Source organism: Anneissia japonica, unplaced genomic scaffold (assembly GCF_011630105.1).
Source record: "Anneissia japonica isolate Jap-2015-1 unplaced genomic scaffold, ASM1163010v1 scaffold63412_len2199_cov130, whole genome shotgun sequence".
NCBI lineage: Eukaryota > Metazoa > Echinodermata > Crinoidea > Comatulida > Comatulidae > Anneissia > Anneissia japonica.
The window spans coordinates 1-2199 of NW_022749718.1; the positions used below are offsets into that span (position 1 = coordinate 1).

Sequence of the window (2199 nt, forward strand, 5' to 3'; positions counted from 1 at the left end):
AGAGCAGGCTAACAAGAGAAGCCATTGCCGTAGATTAACATGGTAATAGAAGGAAAGCTATTTACGGGTTTCCGGACTGTGGGAAACCGCACCTGGGAATATTCACGATAGAATCTATTCGGGTCTATTGAAAGAATGACTTTTAACATTTAAATAACAGAATTAATGCACAGAACACAATGTCTACAATATATCTTGTTACATCACAATGACTATAAACATGCCGTGGGAACTGTCATAAATCATTTTGAATTGATACCTTCAAAGGGAAATGCATTTAAAATGGTTTGAATAGATTAAATGTTTAAAAAGTGGTATAACAATAAAATTGAGTAGTTACACTTTATAAAAACTGAATTATCATGGGCTATGCCACTAATGATAAGGGTATAATTTAATTTAATAGAACCACTGGACGCATTTGTGGTCATTCTAAAATGTTATCGATGTTAAGAAAAAGGAAATAATATGCTATGGCTCACCTAATTTACAAAAATAGATGGGACATGGGACAATTTCGTATTTGCCTTCCTCTTAGCCATCCAGGATTTACAATTCTAGGCTCTTATTTATCATATTTTATTATATTTTTTGTTTAGTTTTATTCGACTTGCTGATTACCTGATTGTGAATACAATGCATGTGCTAGCTGTTAACTCTGTGACAACATTGTTGAACTATCTCAAAGAACAGTTGCAGAACACACCGACACTTGCTCAGATCCAGGGGAAAGAAGAATCTGATGAAATGGCAGAAAAAGATGAAGATAAGGTACATATCATCTGTCTTTATAGAGTACATTACAAATGCTGTGTAAAAAAACATATGTTAGACTATTTTTGTATTAATATTCCGGTTCACACTCTACCTTACAGTATGATGCAAAAAAGCCTAAAAGATTCAATTGAACGTTTTGTTTAAAACACATATACAGATATATTAACAATTCCAATGAGTTACAGATCAAAACAAATCTCATTGCTTCTTTACAATCCCTTCAAAATTCAATAATATCATCCAATATAATTATTGTATTTGTCAATGCTTACCTGGATGAACTGAGTATTGCTAAATAAATACCCCACAAACAAAGTAGAATCGTCCATATGAGACTTTTAATTGGCAAGAAAACAAAATTTCATCCAACTTTTTAATTAAATATTCGCTTCAACTTAACTTAAGTTGAAGTATTCAACAGTATTGTTGTTATCATATCATAAATGGTAATGATGATCTCAATTAAGCATTTTTTATTTGGTATAAAAGGGAACTATACCACCATCTATGACTGGCACCGGTACTTACCAAGAAGATCAGGACCACGCCCAACCACCTCTTTTTACGACAGAATTTGTGCTCGAACCAGCACAGCTAACATTTGCACCGCACCGAGATGACTTCCAAGATGGGGTTGCTGAGGTGATAAAACGATTCCAGGATTGTGTGCTGAGTGTGGCTAACTTGGTTCCTGATGTGTATTTTGATGCCTTCACAAGGTACTAGCTAAGACTGCTACAATCACTTTTTAATTGCAGGGCTCCTGTGTTCAAACGCTGCTCGTGTCAGGACCTTATTTACAACACTCCCACATGCTCTGTACACACTATGAAATTTTCTGTCAGAGATTTCTGTGGTTTACATATATGGGCATAATGATGTTATATCATACCTGTATAAGCAAATCACTGGTATTCGTCACATAGAACTTGATAGTGTTTTACATAATGGTTATAAAATTTATTGTTATTAGTAATGAAAAAAATAGTTATTTACATAATCAAACTGTACAAAATATATTTTTTGTTTTTTTATGAGTTTTTTTTTTTTAAATTTTTTGTTCACAAAAGTTGTCTTTAGTTTTCTCCATTTTGCACATGAAAATTGTCTAAATTTGGTGTCTGATGTAAGTTATCGCCATTCTAGGCCTAAATTCATTACAAAATATCGATTATGGGTTATTTTTATTCAGTCTGATGAATACCCTTTGAAAAACAAATAGTGAGACAGGTTTAATTGCAAGCATTGCGATTTAATATGTTAATTTTGGTGACAGGAGAAATAAAAACTAAAAAATAAAAAATAAAAACTTTTTTGCACCCGCCCCTCCTATACAATTTTCAGCATTAAAAGGCAGAAAACAATTGATTTTTTTAGGCCTAATTATTGGGAGGGTTTCATTCAATGTTGTTTTCTTTCTGT

The 2199-nt window shown here is 32.7% G+C and overlaps 1 protein-coding gene across 1 annotated transcript; it reads left to right on the top strand.

Annotated features, from left to right (window-relative positions):
- Positions 1-6: 6 nt before the first annotated feature.
- LOC117121145 (dynein heavy chain 6, axonemal-like) lies at positions 7-1496 on the top strand (the record flags this gene model as incomplete). The annotated part of the gene is made up of 3 exons (XM_033266247.1): positions 7-42; positions 600-771; positions 1267-1496. Coding segments are annotated over exons 2-3 (365 nt in total), but the record flags the coding sequence as incomplete, so codon positions are not given.
- Between the last annotated feature and the right edge of the window lie 703 nt (positions 1497-2199).